The sequence below is a fragment of the Mirounga angustirostris genome, unplaced genomic scaffold, assembly GCF_029215605.1.
Source record: "Mirounga angustirostris isolate CCGP_5_RB_7025 unplaced genomic scaffold, mMirAng1.0.hap1 SCAF_3, whole genome shotgun sequence".
NCBI lineage: Eukaryota > Metazoa > Chordata > Mammalia > Carnivora > Phocidae > Mirounga > Mirounga angustirostris.
This window is the reverse complement of record NW_026991711.1, coordinates 167,363,534-167,380,326: the sequence shown is the minus strand read 5'-3', so window position 1 is coordinate 167,380,326 and position 16,793 is coordinate 167,363,534. Positions and strand designations below refer to the sequence as shown.

At 37.2% G+C, this 16,793-nt stretch overlaps 2 protein-coding genes across 16 annotated transcripts in view; one reads left to right on the top strand and one right to left on the bottom strand.

Moving 5' to 3' along the window:
* METTL21A (methyltransferase 21A, HSPA lysine) overlaps positions 1-16,793 on the top strand; it is a 61,530-nt gene that overhangs the window by 9,362 nt on the left and 35,375 nt on the right. For 4 of the 7 annotated variants that reach the window (XM_045868118.3, XM_045868117.3, XM_045868114.3 and 1 more), the window contains exon 4: positions 2,656-4,229. The exons of 1 other annotated variant lie outside the window; for it this stretch is intronic. In XM_045868118.3, coding sequence (XP_045724074.1) covers positions 2,656-3,053 — 398 coding nt within the window. In that variant the 3' untranslated portion in view covers positions 3,054-4,229. Of the gene's footprint in view, positions 1-2,655; positions 4,230-6,897; positions 7,099-16,793 lie in introns of those variants that run through there. 2 more of the 7 variants (XM_054506032.2, XM_045868113.3) reach the window with 2 other exon arrangements.
* CREB1 (cAMP responsive element binding protein 1) overlaps positions 7,690-16,793 on the bottom strand; it is a 63,109-nt gene continuing 54,005 nt past the window's right edge. For 7 of the 9 annotated variants that reach the window (XM_064586984.1, XM_064586985.1, XM_045868120.3 and 4 more), the window contains one exon: positions 11,626-16,054. In XM_064586984.1, the coding sequence (XP_064443054.1) occupies positions 15,910-16,054 (145 nt within the window). In that variant the 3' untranslated portion in view covers positions 11,626-15,909. Of the gene's footprint in view, positions 7,707-11,625; positions 16,055-16,793 lie in introns of those variants that run through there. The other 2 variants (XR_010410277.1, XR_006789533.3) reach the window with 2 other exon arrangements.

Below are 16,793 nucleotides of genomic sequence, written 5' to 3'. Positions count from 1 at the left end.
AAGTAAACTCAAATTTACAGGAGACACAGAGGAGCCAGGAACATGCTAAACTACACAAATGGTACAATCAGCAAAATCCAGATTGTGGGAAACTACAGGGCAAATGATCTATATGTTCCCCAAATCACAAGGGGAAGATTCAAAGGAAACTGACAGATTCAAAGAAATCTAAGACCTTTTCCATGGCCCCCCCTAAACAAACACCCAAAAGGAAACCACAGACAGAGCTGCCCTATGCAGGGATGACATCTGGGTGATGAAACCTGAGTGGCTGGTGAGGGGGAGTGCTTCTCAGGAGAGGCAGGAGAGGCTGCTCCTGGGCAGGTGTATTTGGGAGCTGGCCTGGGGTGGTTAGACCAAAGGGGCAAACCACCCGCCTCCTTCAGCTGGGTCATTGTGGTGACCTCTTCACAGGACTCCTTGACCTACTGCTAGAAATTCTGTTAAAGCCTGAAATCATTGGCACTTCTGCTCAGCACTCTCCACTGGCTTCCCATCTCAGAAAAAGCCAAAGCCTTTCTGAAACGTGACCTGTGAGGCCTGCATAGGTCATCTGCCTCCTGCCTGTTACTTCCTCAACCTCATCTTCTACTACTTCATTCCTCATTCACTCATTTCAACCACGGTAGCCTCCTTGCCTGCCCCCCTGTAGGCCTTGGCACTTGCTTTTCTGCCTGCCAGGAAGACTGTTCCCCCTGCGACGCACTCAGTTATACCTTCACTTCCTCCAGACCTTCATCTGAGTCCCCTTCTCAGCGAGACCTTCCCTTTTTGTTCAGTCTGAAATGTCAGCCCCACCTCCCTTACTTCCAGACATTTCACATCTCTCTTTCCTGCTTTATTATCCCCCTAGTCCTTATCTCTAAATGACATACTGGCTATTCTCATTTTAAAAACTCCTCTTACTGCCTGGCTCCTCACTTGAATGTAAGGTCTGTGAGGGTAGGGGCTTTTGTCCCTTGGCTGATGGTAGCTACTTGGCTATTTGTACAATTGACAGATGTTACAGGGGAGTGGCCAACTCACATCAAGATCCTGGCAAAACTCCCGGAACCCCTAGCTGGTTAGCAGTAGCTTCAGAAACCCCCTGAGACAGGCATTGAAAAGGTTTACATGTAAGAAGTATTAAAATGAACACCGAGATGATATGCAAAAGACTAGATCACTCCAGGATTGCCTGCAAATGCAGATTGTTAAGAAAGCCAGAGATAAAGTTCTGAGTCAAACCAGGAAAAGGCTGTCTGTGATTTTTTTTATTATCAGGAGAGATGAGAAGTATCTCCGAATTCTGCTCATTGGGCAGCATGCTGTCTAGCACTGAACGGTCAAAGTGGTAGGAGCACTCTTGTAAAATCTAACAGCTTGAGCGTTTTCTTCAGTATCACACTCAGGGCTGTAAATGTCAGGTAGAATTACATAGTGTCCTAACATTACAGGTCAAGATGAGAAACATCAGTCTGAGCTGCCACTGAAATGGTGCTTGCTATAGCTGGTCTGGAGTCCCGTGGGGGATTACCCATGAAGATTACCAACTAAGGGTGCAAATGAGAGGTCATTTTATGAAGAATGAATCACAATGTTAAATTTCAGAATTTACAAGGCCCAAACTAAACAGGATTACACATATTATATTGTTACTGCAGTGCAGATGAGGTATTTCAGGGCCGACCTTACGTGATTCTTTCACCTTAAGGGTAAACTACCAGTTCAGTCTGGTAGTTTACTGGTTCATGGTAAGCAACTCACAAGAAATATTAACGGAATATTGCCTCATTAATTTTATACACCGCATGTAGAAACTTAGCATTTAGAAAACATGATCTCACATTTTAACCTATAGTAGTACTTTGATACAATCTAGTAATTTCTAAGTTTACCACTTTCAAAAAATTATACACACACACACACAAAATACATAATGCTGCTTCCTAACAGCAGATGTGGACTGGGATTTTGTAATAGCCAATTAATCTCTCCCTTGATTCCTTTTTTTTTTTTTTAAGATTTTATTTATTTATTTGAGAAAGAGAATGAGATAGAGAGAGAGCATGAGAGGGGGGGAGGTCAGAGGGAGAAGCAGACTCCCTGCTGAGCATCCAGGGACTCCTGGATCATGATCTGAGCCGAAGTTAGTCGCTTAACCAACTGAGCCACCCAGGCGCCCTCCCTTGATTCCTTTTAAAGCTTAGACTCCAGAGAGTGGCCTTTCCTTGTTTTGGGTATCTTGTCATCTTCATAATTATTTGCTCCTAGATTTTTCTTCAGTGGATTCCATTTTACCATCAGGTCTACTGACTTGAAGATCATGACCTAATGAATGAAGTACAGTGGTAGACACCTGTGGAGGGTGGGCCAGCTCTACCTGCAGAATTCAGAAGCTTCAGCTTGTCATTTGGGGACTCTGCATTTTATCGGGAGAGCTTAGCAAACAGGTGTGTCAGAGAGGCACATCAAAGGTTCATGTTTGCCAGTAAGCAGTGCAGAAGGAGCTACTGGTCATTGTTCTGTTCTTCTACAGCCATCCATGAAGGGCATGGTCTTCTGGCTACTCGGTGGAATACTAGACACTCACCCTGCTGTTTAACTTGACCACCTCCCCCGTCCCGACCAGTTGTATTGATGTGCACATAACTGTCTCTCTGTCCCACATTCTAGGTGCTCATGTGACTATCACGGATCGGAAAGTAGCATTAGAATTTCTTAAATCAAATGTTCAAGCCAACTTACCTCCCCATATCCAACCCAAAGCTATTGTTAAGGAGCTGACTTGGGGACAAAATTTGGGGAGTTACTCACCTGGAGAATTTGACCTGATACTTGGAGCTGATATCATATATTTAGAAGAAACATTCGCAGATCTTCTTCAGACTTTGGAACATCTCAGTAGCAACCGCTCTGTGATTCTTTTAGCTTGCCGAATTCGCTATGAACGGGACAACAACTTCTTAGCGATGCTGGAGAGGCAATTTACTGTGAGTAAGGTTCACTATGATCCTGAAAAAGATGTACATATTTACAAAGCACAGAAGAGAAACCAGAGGGAGGACTTATAGTTGACTTTAATTTATAAGAATGTTGTTATTGAATGTGTCAGTGAATGTCTTAGACTGGGAATTGAACCACGTTTAATGAAATGGCTTACTGAACAAAAAGTCTAACCAAAGGTTCTCGAGGGACAAAGTGCATGTTTAAAACAGAGCAGCACTCTGTCCCATTGCTATGACTTTTTAGTCCTATTTGACTCTGCAAAATTTACCATTAAAGGAGCATATGAGGTATCTGTGTCCCATACTGCTCCCTCTTGATACACAATTTCCCCTGATGATATAATGAAGGGCCGTTATAAGGGCGTGGTCAAAGCAGTGAGCTTGTTTTGGTGAGGCTAACCCATGCAAATTATTTTACATACATTCTGAGATATATGTTTAGCCCAGTTTTCTACTCTTCTGAATATAAAACAAGAGGCTTGGTGTATATATCCCCTGAGCTGTTAAAGCTCTTGAGATATTTTTTATCTGCCCCATTTAGGTCTTAAATAGTTTGGGCTATTTGAGAGTAGGATATGAGTTCTCGGAGGTCTCATTTCATGCTTTTTGGCTTAATTTCTGATTTAGGTATATAAGTAAAGGATTAAGTAAAAATAAAATTTAGCTGCTTTTTGAAAACCCCTAGAATCTCGGCCCTCCATGTGCTGTGCACAGGCTGTCTTCTTCAAAAGCTGTAGATTTTCCCTTAGCACTCCCTTTCCTCAAATGTTGTTCTTGTATTTCTTGCCTAGGCTTTCCCCTCCTGTTTGTAATGCATGGGGTGACAATGAAAGCGGTTTTAAATCTCACCCCTTATGGGAAGTTAGCTCCCCGGAGGAGAAGCTCCTTCCATACTGTACTTGTAAGTGCTTACTCCATGTCTGGATTCCCCAGAAGAGGGGGAGCCTCTTGAGGGCCAGGACTGCTCGATCGTGCCTCTTCCCTGCTGCCTCCCAGTAGCCAGTGTCTCAGAGCCAAATATTGGTTGAATGAAAAAGATACATTCCATTTAGAGGGGACTGGTCTTTGGGTTAAATGATTGCTTCATTGTTTTATGATTATCTTTGACAGACTTTATGAAGTCACACACTTTTTAACAGTGTACAAGCTTAACAGCTTCAACAAATTTAGATGACAAGAATATCATCCATGGTATTCTAGTACCAATACCATGGTATTTGGTACTAGAGATAGATTTCCTTTGTAAAACATTAGAAATAAGACCTCCTCCTTCCCCTTAACCTTCAATGACTATCTTGGATGTGAAAATACCCAATACATTATTTTCTACATATATTTTAGAGGTTTTACTTTAATAAAGATGAATTACGAATTAAAAATTCTGAGCATTCTGTGATGTACTGGTTCAACAAAATTCTGATAAATGCACATGAAATAGAAATATCCATAGCTTAGCAAATCCATAAAATGCCAGTAGTGTGCCATGAACATGGATGGTCTTTGAAAACAAGGAGCCGTACAGTATCATCAACACTGTAATGAAAGGCCAGGCCCATTCAGGTATGTTATTAGAAGTATTTTAATTGGAGTTCAGCTCCTTTACTTTAATATCCCTGACTTTGGAGAACAGATATTAAAATGATTGTGGGTGTGGATGGAGACAGGTGGGATGGGGTGGGGGTGGGGAGCTTCAAGATGTCTGGATGCTCTACCAAGTGAAGCAAGCATTAATTGGTGGTTTTACATGTTCATAAAAAATAAGAATCAGAAAAAGGTAATTTTTTTTTGTCTTAATAGAAGAAAATAAAAGGCAAGAAAAATTCAACAGGAATAGTTCGGTTGTTTCAGTGAAAAATCAAGTTTGTTTGTTTTGGCTTTGGGTTTCAAATGTTGTCAAAGGCTAAGTTCCCTGGGGAAATAGAGATGGAGGTTAGGATGCAAAGTTTAAATGGGAATGCTTTCAGATCTACCAATCTGAGGGAGTAAAAGTAGCAAGACTGGGAAGGAGGGAGAAGTTGGGCTGGGATGCAGTCAGGAAAGTCCTCTGAGAACTGAGAGCTGGGATGGCCCTGCAGTTGGGCCATATTAAGGCAAGGGGGAGGGACTTTATATCCCAGCAGAAGAGATTAGTCATTTGACCCGAGGGGCATGACCTTAGGGTGAAGAAAATACCTGGAGAGAATCTTAGCTGAGGGCCATCAACCAACATTCTCAGAAGCTGGGGCAGTGACTGCCTCACAGGCGGTGCGGGGGGTGGGGGGGTGAGGGGTTGGGGAGAGAGGGTATGTCTGGATGGTATGCCACAGTATCCACTATAAATGTCAGTAAAGTTGTGACATTTTTCTCTTATGTTAAGGGATTAATTGATCCCATAAGCGTGCATTCTAAGTGTGCTTGTTTTATCCTCAAGGATAGAAACCTAGTTTAAACCTACTGTACACTAAGCCTTGATTCTCACATTGCTCAGTTTCTTAGAATTCTTTTTTTTTAAAGATTTTTCATTTATTTATTTGACAGAGAGAGACAGTGAGAGAGGGAACACAAGCAGGCAGAGTAGGAGAGGGAGAAGCAGGCTCCCTGCTGAGCAAGGAGTCCGATGCGGGGCTCGATCCCAGGACCCCAGGATCATGACCTGAGCCGAAGGCAGATGCTTAACGACTGAGCCACCCAGGCGCCCCAGTTTCTTAGAATTCTTAAGACAGTTATCCAGTGGGTATCAGTGACTTTTCCCACAACTAAAGCCAAATACTGGTGCCCGGATGCTATGTTAAAATATATGTATGTATGACATCGGGTTCTTAGAACCACCACTATAAAGTACACTGTCATCTTCTAAGTGGATTACTTCTTAAGGGTATCTTGCTTTAATTCATGATAGATCTATCCGAAGCCCTGGTACTATCTTTGGTTAGTTTCTAGTGGAACATTCTTTCATACAAAAGGATCAGACTTCTAATCAAAACACTTTATCTAAATTAACTGAACACTAAATTGAAAATGCAGGGCAGAATAACGACATTGTCTGGAATGTTTTATCTTACCAAATACAATTTATGCTCCTAGAAGACAAGTGTTAGGTGCCCTCTTCATAAAGGGCAAAAGGGTCAATCAATGTTTACTTATTGCCTAATTTCTGGTTTTTATTTTCCTTTGCCCAAGGTAGGGATAAATAATCACAGAGATCAAAAAATAAAGCATACTCTCAACAAAATTATCAACTTATATAAAAGATTCACCTCTAGGGCGCCTGGGTGGCTCAGTTGGTTAAGCGACTGCCTTCGGCTCAGGTCGTGATCCTGGAGTCCAGGGATCCAGTCCCGCATCGGGCTCCCTGCTCGGCGGGGAGTCTGCTTCTCCCTCTGACCCTCCCCCCTCTCATGCTCTATCTCATTCTCTCTCAAATGAATAAATAAAATCTTTAAAAAAAAAAAAAGATTCACCTCTAGTATTAAATCCATTTACTCTCTATGCTTTTAGTTTATGGTGGTTGATAGATTGAAGCATTTATCAATTTTTAAATCAAGAAAAAATTTTAAAGTAATTTAAAAAATCACTTTTTAATGTACCAGTATTGGTAAGAGGCCCTTGACCTAGGGCCTGATATCATAGTTGGTGAGATAGTCATGTGATTTAGTGTCAGAGACGTGGTCACAGTTCTTCTGCTACCCCAGAACCTCTACCTAGACAGAAGTAGCATTTTCAAGGTCTTTAACAAGAATGAGGCAAGACATTGCTGTGAGCATGGAGAACCTTGTTCTGGGAAACAAGAGACTTTCTCTTAACACTGACAGGAACTGCATGAAAGCAGGGCAGGCCTCAGTTCTTTTTTGTCACTTTAAAAACAGTATTTGTTAGCTCAGAAGTTTCTTTCCACTCTTAAGTCATGTTATGCTTTTCTTTCTACAACCAGCAAAGTGTTAAAATTTAACACTAGAAAAGCCGGCATGCTGAGAAACTGTTTCCTGGCTGAGAACAATTGCTTCTGAGGAAGATTAGAAGGGTAAACCCTGTGAAAGAGGTGTGAAAAGAAAGGCCTACCTACTACAAAGCCTTGTGTCAAGGCTGGTTCTGCTACTTCTAACTCCTAAAAAAAAAAAAAAAAAAAATTACATAGACTATATATAAAAGTTGACATAAAAAATACTTAATAACATATTTTTATTAATTTAGCAGACTCTTAATGCCGAGGAAGCAACCTCCAAAAATGAATACAACCATACTTAATAAGTAACAATTTCCACTTTTCGGTATCTATCCTAAAGATAAACTAGCTTGTATTTATACTAACTTGTGTGTATCTGTAACAGTCAAAAGTCACAACCTAAATGTCCACAAAAGAGGGTGCTTACTAAATAAACTATGAGATATCTATATAATGGGATACTGCACACCAGTTAGCAAGACTGAGGCAGATGTACATATACTGAAATAGAACTGTCAAGACACATTCAGTGAAAAAGTACCATTTATGTAAAAAGGGGAGAGGAGAGAATAGACATTGATTTGCATGTACATGCACAGATTGTCACTAAAAGGATACACAAGAAACTGCTTCTCCATTTGTAGTTTTTACCAAATGTACATACTACTTAAGGAAATGAAGTGAAAAAATGAGGACATTATCAAGAAAGTGAAAAGAAAACTTAAGAGAATGGGAGAAATAATTGCAAATCATATTACCTGATAAGGGTCTAGTATCCAAAATTATGTAAGGAACTCCTAAAACTCAACAACAACAAAAAACAGTATTAAAAAATGAGCAAAGGACTTGAACAGGTATTTCTCCAAGACATACAAATAACCAACAGACCCATGAACGATTCTCAACATCATTAATCATTAAAGAGTTGCAAGTCAAAACCACAATGAGATACCTCTTCACACCAATAAGGATGGGTATAATTAAAACAAAAACAAGTAACTAACGTTGGCCAGGGCATAGAGAAATTGGAACCCTCATACATCACTGGGAGGAGTGTAAAGTGGTGCGGCAGCTCAGGAAAAATTTGGCAGTTCCTCAGAAAGTAAACATAGTTACCATATGGCCCAGCAATTCCACTCCTAGGTATCTATCCAACAGAATTGAAGACAGGGACTCAAATACTTGCACATGAATGTTCGTAGCAGCACTATGCACAATAGCCAAAAAATAGAAATATCTGAATGTTCATCAATGGATGATTGGATAAACTGTGGCACATAAAATGGATTATTATTCAGCCATAAAAAGGAAGGAAGTACTGGTAAATGCTAGTGTGGAGGAAAACTCAAAAACATGCTTAGTGAAAGAAGCCAGACACAAAAGGTCACATATGGTTCTATTTATATGAAATATTCAGAGTAGGTAACTATAGAAACAGAAAGCAGATTGGTGGCTGCCAGGGGCAGGAGGGAAGGGAAAATGGAGAGTAACTCTTTAATAGGTACAGGCTTTTATTTTGGAGTGATGATGTTTTGGAACTGGATCTACAGGTGGTGGTAGCTAGCACATTGTAAAGGCACTAAATGCCACTGAATTGTTCACTTAAAAATGGTCAATTGTGTTATGTAAATTGCACCTCAATTAAAAACAAAAATAGCATTCAAGTGCCTGGAAATACCTTTCCTCTTCACTTGTTAGGCCCTCATGAGAATTCTAAGCCCCAAATTTGGTCAATGTGCATAAGAGGTGGAGAAATTAAAATGCACAATGAAAGGATAACGCTGATTAAGGCAATGCTTTTCTGGGTTTTTGCCTTAAGCATTTTAGTGGAATAGTGGCATCATTTATAAGATGGAAAAAGCCAGCTGAAGGATGAACAGATTTAGATGAGGAATTAGAAGTTCTGTTTTGCAATCTGAGTGGAAATGACAAATAGGAGTTTGTAGCACAGAGCTAAAATTGTATAAACGTTTTAGAATGGGTTCTTTGCTGTGTCTTGGACAGCTTCTTGAGGGCAGGGACTTCTTAGTGCCCAGAAGCGTGTCTTCAAGTATTTGTGAAATAAGCAAGTGACAACAAAGGTACGGATAAAGAGAAAATAGGTACTCTATGCTTTTATTGGAGCAACGTGAACCTGAACAACATGGGTTACAAGGAGAGTGACCATAGGTCCTGATTTGCTCAGCACAATCCTGGTTTACCCCTTTTGTCCCTATTAATTAGTATCACCCTTTCACTCTCAAAAATGTCTGTTTGCAGAATAACTTATATGGTCATGCTCTGTAGAAAAATAATAAAATTCATGTAATGCCTTCAATACTATAGCAGGTATAACAAGCTTCATAAACATGTCATGGTAATTTTTTTAAAAGTACTTTGGAAAAAATGCAACTGCTTATTTTCAGAAATTGAATCAACAGGAGAGAATCTTTTATTATGCTTTAAGCAAAGAGCAGATCAACCACACCCCTTCCCATTTCCTTCCATTTTATATGATCACAAAACTTTAGAATTACAAGGGGACCTGAGAAGTTATCTATTCTTATTGTTCTTCCAGTGCAAACATGCATTTTATGACACTGGAGACAGCTGGTCCTATGTCTCCCATTGGTTTTCTCAATAGGGAGGTAACAACTCCAAATCTTCAAATAGGTACTGTTCAATCTTACTGAACAAAGAAATCTTGTGCTAAAAATGAGGAATACAGTAAAATTAAATAACTGAAAATATGTTCTTGTTGCTCAAACTAGTTTTCTGTTGCTGTGCCAACAAGCTTGTAAAATATTCTAACATAAATTTTGCTCATTTAACAAAAGTAATAAAACTAAGTTCAAGAAAATACAGCTTAACACTAGTAGTAAAAGAGAAAACATAGAGATCCCATCCCCAAAAAAAGAGACTTACAGAGTTTTTAAAAGCATGTTTATGTGACTGCACATAAATGTGTGTAAAAAGGGCATTATGACAGTTGATACCACAAAGATTACAGTAAGAAAAAAGCACTTTATGACAATATTTCACAAATTCACAAGGATCACTTTAATATACAAAGCAATTGCTACCATTCTGAACACAAAGCAGCTAATATGTACATAGTGTTAATAAAATGCATTATAACCCAGTACATTTTCTCTCTTTACACAGAGCACAAAAAGATTTAGGTAAAAAAATTAAAACAGGGATGTTTCTAGAATGTAGGGAATTTTTTTAGAAATGTATTTCCCTCATTATAGTTATTTATTTAGTATTCAACTCCAATAGCAACATCAGAGTTAAAAATCAATACCCTGTTTTGTGCTGATGGTTTTGGGGGGAGGTATTCTTTACCCCAATCCTCAAGGAAAAATTGAAACAAAAACCAAAAACATCTTTCTCTCTAGAAACTTCCCTGATTATTTTGTTTCTAAAAAGTTTCAAGTGATACATCTAGGTTAGAAATAATTCCTTTTGTGGGTGGGGATGACAACTGACATGTGGACAAATCAGTTGGGGACAACTCTACATGGAAAACTGCTAACTAGCACTCTTCTTTGCCACCCCTAATAAATCCATACTCACAGAACAATGTTGACAAATTATTTCCCACTTTTAATATAAATAATTTTATTACATACACAAATTGGAGTGGCACCTGGATAAAAATACGTCTATAAAGCATTTACCAATTCAATTTTAAAAACATAAGAAAATAAAACCTCCCCAACACAATGATAGATCATTTCACTTGGCCAACTAACATAAGATTATTATCTGCAGGGATTTTCTTCCTTCCCTACCAATTTTTAAACTATCTCAGATTTACACTCACATTTCTGAGATGCTCCTCAGACAGAAGCTTGGACATGCCATACTTCTATAGGCAAGTATCATATAATGCCTATATAAAGTAGGTAAAATCTGAATTTCCTACTGTTTGACCCTTTTCAAAGACATTTCCCACAGATTGTTCATTTTTCTTTTACTTGCTGGTGAGAATTAAAAATGTATCATGTTATGCCCAGCTAGGACCTGCACCCACAGTACCAGAATGCAGACAGGTCAATATCTTCTCTCTGTGCTAAACAACTCTGCCTGTTTATAATATCATCTTGCTTCACAGGCTTTGTTCTATTTTTTTTTTCTATTTTTATTTTTTTAAAAAATAAATTTCAAGCTAAAACACCTGAAATATAATCCCTCCATTCAAACGTTATCTGGTCCCTCTTAAAGTTTGTCTGCCCCCTGAGGACACATACAAAGGCTTAAGCTACATTCACTAATCAGTAAGAACTTATCAGAAGCATATGAGACAGATGGAACTTCAGCACCCTGTTTGATTTATTTGAAATTCTTCCATACTGACTCAGCTTCATGATATGTTCAACCCCTCAGGGATTAGTGCCTCTCCTAGCCATCAATTCGAGAAAGTCAAGGAAACCAGTTCCCAAGTACATACAGTGACTGTGCAGTCAACTTAAAAAAGTCAACATATCAACATTAAAAGTATTCAAGATGTATGCAAACCATCCAACAAAAGTTCTAGTTGTGCTTTGTACAATTGAGTGAGCAAACGTATCCCCCAACTCTTCACCTACAGTCTTGCTAAAGCACACGGCACTTTCTCCCTTCTCACCTGACATCAGTCAAATTTAGGCAGCATTTCTTTGATGTTAAGAAAGCCAATTTAAAGTGAAAAAAACCTTAGTCAAATGATTACATGTGGTCTCCATCATGACAGTAATTACTCTGAAAAATATTTTACTGTTCTGGACAAATTCACGGATATCTTGATATCCTACAGACAACATCAACGTTGGAAATAAATATCTATTCACTCAAGTTGCTTTTCCTTCTGTCTTTATCCATGATGAAAAAGAGTTAACATTGGGTCCAAACTCATCTTTTAATTAACTGGGCTAGTCAAATCTAATTTCCTGTTATTTTTCTTTTACAGCTATTTATAAGACTAGCCTTTAGGTGCTAAAATATTTTAATGAAAAGTTTCCATTTAAAAAGTCACATGATTTGAAGAGAGGAGAAAGACATAAAAAGTCAGTTGACAATTAATTGATGAGGGAACTTCTCAAGTTGCTAATACCCATCTGGGTCATTTTTAAAAGTGCAAGTTACACCAAACATTTACAAAGAATACAATGTAAATATAATCCAAATAAATATACAACTTTTGTATTAGGTCAATGGGAAACAATATACCGAAAGTTTTCAGAGCCACAAAGGCAACAAAATAAAGCCTCTTGGAATAACTGAAAAGGTGTGTAACTATTGTTCTTATAACCCACTTTAATTCAAAATCTTAACTTTACCATATTAGCCTTATTTAATCCTGCAAAATGAAGCAGCCTTTTTGATCTTCAAATTAAAGAGACCAATTTATGCTAGTAGCTGACTGTAGCTGATCATAAAATTAAAAACATTTAAAAAATGTCAAGAAGAAATCTAGATTGAAGTCACTTCAAGTAAGTAAAAGCATCCTGGTTTAAACAAACTTGTTGTTTCTTCCTAAGCCTTTGTATGATTCCACATGTCACCCCACGTGGTCAAAATGATAGTAGGGATGAGGCCTGAGAGACCGAGAGAAACTTCAGCCAGATGACCTCTGATCACACAGCCTGCCTGACTGGTGTGCACTTTCAGACACTAGCGCTGCTGCTGACCTACCATCCAAAACACACTTTCTGACAAAATCCCTGCTCAAATGAAAACACCATAATTCGTCCCCCAGGATGAGTTTTGAAAAATCAGTGGTACCTTTTAGAAGCTATCTTCAAAACGTTCTTACCACTGTTATAGCTGCCAGAGACAAAGCATAAAAACCAAATACTTCAGGGGTGGGGGAGTTTTCAAGTGACTAGTAACATATGTAAAAGTATCAAGCCAAAGAAAACTAACAATAAAAAAAAATACTTGGAAGAAAATCAGAAGACAAAAATCAATGAGTGCTGGAGTAATGCAGTCCAAGAAACTACTAAAAGGGATGCAATAGAACACACAAAAATGTAAAATTTCATCTGATCTCAATATACTATAATACTCAGCATTCCTGACTTAAGAGCTCTCAGAGCTTCAGATTATATACTGTATGTATTTATATATATGTACACATATATTATACAAATGCCATTCCCCCCCCATAATATCTAAATGAACAGAGCACCTATGACAATATGATGGTTGCCAATATGGTACTTGAGTTTGAAAAGAATGAAATTAAAATTATATCTGATATCAATTTTTTAATAATGTGAACACATTGGATCTAGCCCTTTCTAAACCACTTTTCAGTTAAACACTATCAAAGCTTGAAAACTCATAAGAGTAATATATCAAAAATAAACCCCTCCCACTTCATTTTTATTAGAGTTAATCTGTCCTATAGATAAAAGTGCCACATGGCCCTATATTTGCAAAGTAAGCGATACCAAACTTGCTATTTTCTAGGCAAATCAGTAGCATATGTACAGATTCCTATGATGATGTTTTCATTCCCTTTTGGCCAATATGAAGAGAAAAAACATTTATTACTGGTAATGTGGCCATATATTATAGTTCTTGGCTACAAGATTTTTTTTTAATTATGTCATTTTCTTAATAAAGATTCTCAAAGTTGCATGCTTTTTTAAAAACAAACACCCTTTTTCCAATTCTTGTAAAAAAAAGAAAAGTCCGCACAAAAGATGCTTAATTTCTATCTGTATAAACTGAAATACCTTCAAGTCTCTTAAAGGGTCTAAAACAGATTTAGCAACAGAATATATTTCTTACCTCACCATGAAGTAACTGACTTCAAACCAGTGCAATCTTCCTCAAGGTACAAAGGACCTGGTATTTATAAAAACTTATAAATTCAACCCGCTCATACGGATGTGACTGCCTTGATTTATCGGGGACTAAGAGGACCATCAACTTTCCTAATTAAACAGAATGCCTCAACTTTTGGAAAACGGTTTACTTTAGAGAATACAACGTGCTAAATACTAGGCAATTTTCATTTATAAAGTTTATGACATTCAAAACATTTTGACTCATTAAGAATTCTAATTTGTGAACAGACTTGTGATTTTGCTTAGTTTCTGTTGAAGTTTGGAAAATGACATATCTAAGCTGGTATACAAATAATTTTTATGCTACAACTTTCCCCATTAGCTCAGCAGGATAAACATCAAACTTTACAGCCGTTTGAAAGCCTTCTTGAGAATCTGGTGAATTGTCCAAATATAAGACTACAATCACTCAATTCTTAGAATGATGCTCCTTCATAAACTCTGTTCACCCTTGAAAAAAGACAATGGTTTGTTACAAACAAAAATATACCATATACAAATATTAATTAAAAATCTTACTTTTCAAAATGGACCCAATAACACCCATGACTGCATATTTTGTTAACATATTAACAAACAATGTTTAAAAGTAACCCATGACTAAATATAAAACATTAATTTTCTATACTCTTCTTTTAAAAGGAATAACCTCAAATGAGAAATTATATCTAAGATTATGTCAGTCTCCAATTTTTAAAATCCACCTTAATCCTATTTTTCTTTTAAAGGGTAACTTTTAGATTTATCAAGCCTAGTGAATAAGATGAGTAATTAATAATTAGTAGTAGTACTGGAAACAATGTATGATACGTATAAATACAGACTATTATAGTCAGGGATTCAAACAGGTAGCTCCTTTGCAGAATGACAAAGGCTATACAGTATATTGAAAAGCTAAAGCACAACTATCCTTTTTAGGAGAAAACAAACCAAAAAAATGTTTTGCAAGAAGGACAATCCAAATATTGTAGTACAGCAGTCATTCAAATATGTCTGAAGAAAATAGCCTTCCTTGTGTACATCTAATACTGTACTTTTTATAACTATATCCTTACAACTTCTTTCATTAAAAAATTCACCAGAGATACTCTTAAAGTATGTTAATATGGAAAAGATTTCAAATCAGTATTTTTCTACAACACATTACATTTTATAAACAAATATATCATTTTGTTTTATTTAACATCTTGAAGGCTTTCCTGTTGGTGGTATAATGTAAGTGCAAATGTGAACAGTTTAATTAGAAATATCTTTTTAAGTAAATGAGTGACATAATTATTTTCTGAAGGCGATGACAAAAACATTTATTTAAAAACCTTGTTATATAACTCAAGGGGCTGGTTTACTAATGAGCATCTTTTTACTAAGAATTTAGTACTAACTAAAACAAGCTTTGTACTTTTATTTACTTCAATTTAATTTAAAATTAAAATACAATGCTTTTTCATTCAGTTGGTTACTTCTTTTAATGTATTCAAAAATGTTGAACACATACAGAACTGAATTAAGAAGCAACAACTGCCCTATGGAAGAGCTATAGTTAACACAGAATGTTTTTAAGAACCAAGGACAAGTTTTCAGTATTGAAGAAGAGAATGTACATAGAAAGCACTCCGAATTCATTCTTAATTTCTTCAACACCATACTAAAATTCTTTTTTAGAGGGTATGTTCCTTAACAATTTTACATAATTCACAATGAAAATGTGAAAACATGTCAATTTGGCAATCAACACTTCTTCATTGCACCTTACTTACTTTATGCATGCGGCCCACACATTACTTCAGCTCAAGAGGCTGGGGTAATTCTGTCCCTAAGGCAATCAAGGAGCTCAGCACAAACCTTGAAATCATTTTTAAAAAATTTTCTTTTCCTCATTTCCCCCATCAATTTACAAGTAAACAAATGATTACTTCTTGAAGAGGGAGGGGGATGAAAAGCAGAAGTCTCTTCATGATTCCTGGTGCTGAAAATTTCTTGAGGGGAGAAGTGGAGGCAGGTGTTGGAACATTCACAGTTTAATGCAAAAGCACAAATGAATGAAATTCTGTAGTTGCTTTCAGGCAGTTTTGCGCATAGAAAAAAAGAAATGTTTAGAAAATAAAATGTTTATTTTGTCTTTCTTGTTGTGGCCAAGCCAGTCCTTTTCCACCGTAACAGGTGAAATTTAAATCCCAAATTAATCTGATTTGTGGCAGTAAAGGTCCTTAAGTGCTTTTAGCTCCTCAATGAGTGTCTTATTTTGGTTTTCAAGCACTGCCACTCTGTTTTCTAAACATTTCACATATTCTTTCTTCTTTCTACGACACTCTCGTGCTGCTTCCCTATGAGCAAAAAGGACAGGAAAAATTATGCAACATTTATTTCTATATCATTTATTTTGGGCTAGAGTACTTCTAAATATTTAGCTCAAAGCAACAAATATTTTAATATATTACAGATTAGGCATTTGAAAAAACTTGGAGACGGACTCATATAAAATTTTAATATACAATTTTGATTAAAAAAAAACACAAACCCAAATGTGAGAACCCCACAAACAATGAAAAGAGCTGAATCACTTAAAATTTAAAATTATCGGGCGCCTGGGTGGCTCAGTCGTTAAGCATCTGCCTTCAGCTCAGGTCACGGTCCCAGGGTCCTAGGACTGAGCCCCGCACCGGGCTCCCTGCTCCACGGGAAGCCTGGCTTCGCCCTCTCCCACTCCCCCTGCTTGTGTTCCTCTCTCGCTGTGTGTCTCTCTCTGTCAAATATAAAATCTTAAAAAAAAATTTTTTTAATTATATCACTGTTTATTGATATGTTCTGTATCACACCTATAAAACTTGAAATTCTATCAATAACTAAGAAAATACTAAGGCTAAATGTCAGAGTGAAAAACATCCTAAATTAAATAGAAAAATCTCATCAATTCATCATTTCAGGGCATTAAAAAAAAGTCTAACATGAGTCTCTTCCACAAATGATGTTGAGAAAACTGTATATCCACATGTAAGAGAATGAAGCTGGATCCTTACCTTATACCATATACAAAAACTACTTGAAAATGGATTAAAGAGCTAA